The 1,843-nt window shown below is 48.7% G+C and overlaps 1 protein-coding gene across 1 annotated transcript in view; it reads right to left on the reverse strand.

Annotated features, from left to right (window-relative positions):
* Nucleotides 1-381, reverse strand: part of Cpd (carboxypeptidase D) — a 71,611-nt gene extending 71,230 nt beyond the window's left edge. The window contains 3 exon segments of the mRNA XM_048792705.1: nt 30-56; nt 58-138; nt 140-381. Of these exon segments, the coding sequence (XP_048648662.1) occupies nt 30-56; nt 58-138; nt 140-295 (264 nt within the window). The 5' untranslated portion in view covers nt 296-381.
* Between the last annotated feature and the right edge of the window lie 1,462 nt (nt 382-1,843).

A 1,843-nucleotide genomic window follows, 5' to 3' on the forward strand; every position in this document is an offset into this window, starting at 1 on the left:
GCACCCACAGCGGTCGGCCCTCCACTGACGGCCATGCTGAAGAGGCGAGCCAGACCTCGGGGGACCCGCGGCCGCCGCCTCCTTCAGCGCCTTGCCCAGCTCCTCTTCGTGGTAGTAGCGGTCGAACTGGCCCTCGGCCGGCCTCGGCGCCCGCACTCGTCGTCGTCGTCGCCTCCGCCTTCTTGATGTGTGCCCCCCGGGCCGGGCTCCTCAGCAACAGCAGCAACATCAGGCACAGCGGCAGATGGAGGCGCCCCAGCCGCCAGGGTGGCCGCGCTTCCCAGCCGCTCGCCATCTTCCAGCAGCGCCGCTAACCCCGGCTCCGCTCCCGCGGCTCCGCTCTCCGGGCGGCCGGGGCCCGCCGGATCCCCTCCGCACCTAGCAACCCCATCCCGCCCTCCGCTCACGACCAATCGCTGACGGGTCTGCTGCTGCGTCACGCCAGGGGGCGGGGTTATCCTTAAAGCGACCGATTCCCTCTGGGCGTGCCTTCCCTCCTGCAGTCCCGGAGGAGTTTGGTCCCTTGCTTCCTTCCCTAAGGTTTTTCCTCCCTCTCTTCCCAGCCTCCTTTCTTCCTTTTCCATTCTTGCTCTGCTTCTTCTCTACTCTGTTTCTTCTTTATGGCTTCTCCCCTTAAATTATCACTCCCTTTTCCTCTTGAATACTCTTACTAACTCCCTTTCCATCTTTGTTGCCGCTTTTCTCAGATGCATTTTAACATTTTAACATTTAGAGCTGAGAACCAAAGAATCAAAAGATGCCAAAGAATCAAAAGATTTGAGAAAAACCAATATATTCGAAACAATCGACGTTCGAAGAATCAAAGGATGCCTTAGTCCAATTTTCTTTGCACCCTTGCCTCTGGATGCGACCTGCCTTAGCTGCCTGCATGCTTTCAAAGCGAATGGGACAGTTAAAGTAGTAGAAGGTCCACCACTTAATAAGACAGTCCATTCTATTTTTGAGTTGCTATGTAGAACGATGTTTCTTTAATGTTCAGCGAAAATCTGCTAGGTCGTAGGCCCCATTTCTGTTATTTATTTCTTTGGAGTTACCCCAATTGTTTCACTGCAACTTGCTCCCTCCTTAGGCAGATTGTATTTCATAGTTCACCTGCCCACCTCTCACACCTTCTCTGAGCAAATCATATGTATATTACTGTGGTCTTGGAATGACATGTTTTTAAGCAGTAGGTTTGACATTTCTGGAAACACTTGCTTGAAAAGTGTAATTCCTAGACTCCTCAATGTTTGGCTAAAGCTGGGAAATAGTGTTTCATCAAACACTAGAGAAGGGATCTTTTAAACTGGTCTTTAAAGTAGGTTTTGATCACATAAGCTTGAAGAAACACAAAACGTTTTATAAAGTGTGAAATTCTACCCCTCTAACAATATAATTGCAAAAACTGTTGTATTTCTTTCTTTCAGAGCCAGATGTTTCAAGATCCAATCCCTGAACTGTAATTGAACCCTAATATGAATAGTAGAGTTCATTCATTCATTGATTTCTCAAATATTTATTGAGCAAATACTGTATGCCAAAGCTAGATGCTGGAAAGCAATTCTTTCTTCTGCCAAATCAGAGACTCAATGCAGTTTGTGGTGAGTACCACGGAACAGGTGAGGGTGAGGGAATCCTCATTCAACCTGAGAAGGAGGAAGGGAAGAAAGAAGCTGTCAGGGAAGAAGGAGATTCTGGGCAAAACGATAAACAAGAACAGAAAGTTGCAAGGTTTGAGGGCAAATACTGCAGATCAGGATTACTATGTGAAGGGAATCACAGTTGTAGAGATATCAACACACAAGCCGAGATCTGGGGGGTTGGGGAGGGGTACACTTGATTT

Source organism: Marmota marmota, unplaced genomic scaffold (genome assembly GCF_001458135.2).
Source record: "Marmota marmota marmota unplaced genomic scaffold, marMar, whole genome shotgun sequence".
In the NCBI taxonomy this organism is placed as follows: Eukaryota; Metazoa; Chordata; class Mammalia; order Rodentia; family Sciuridae; genus Marmota; species Marmota marmota.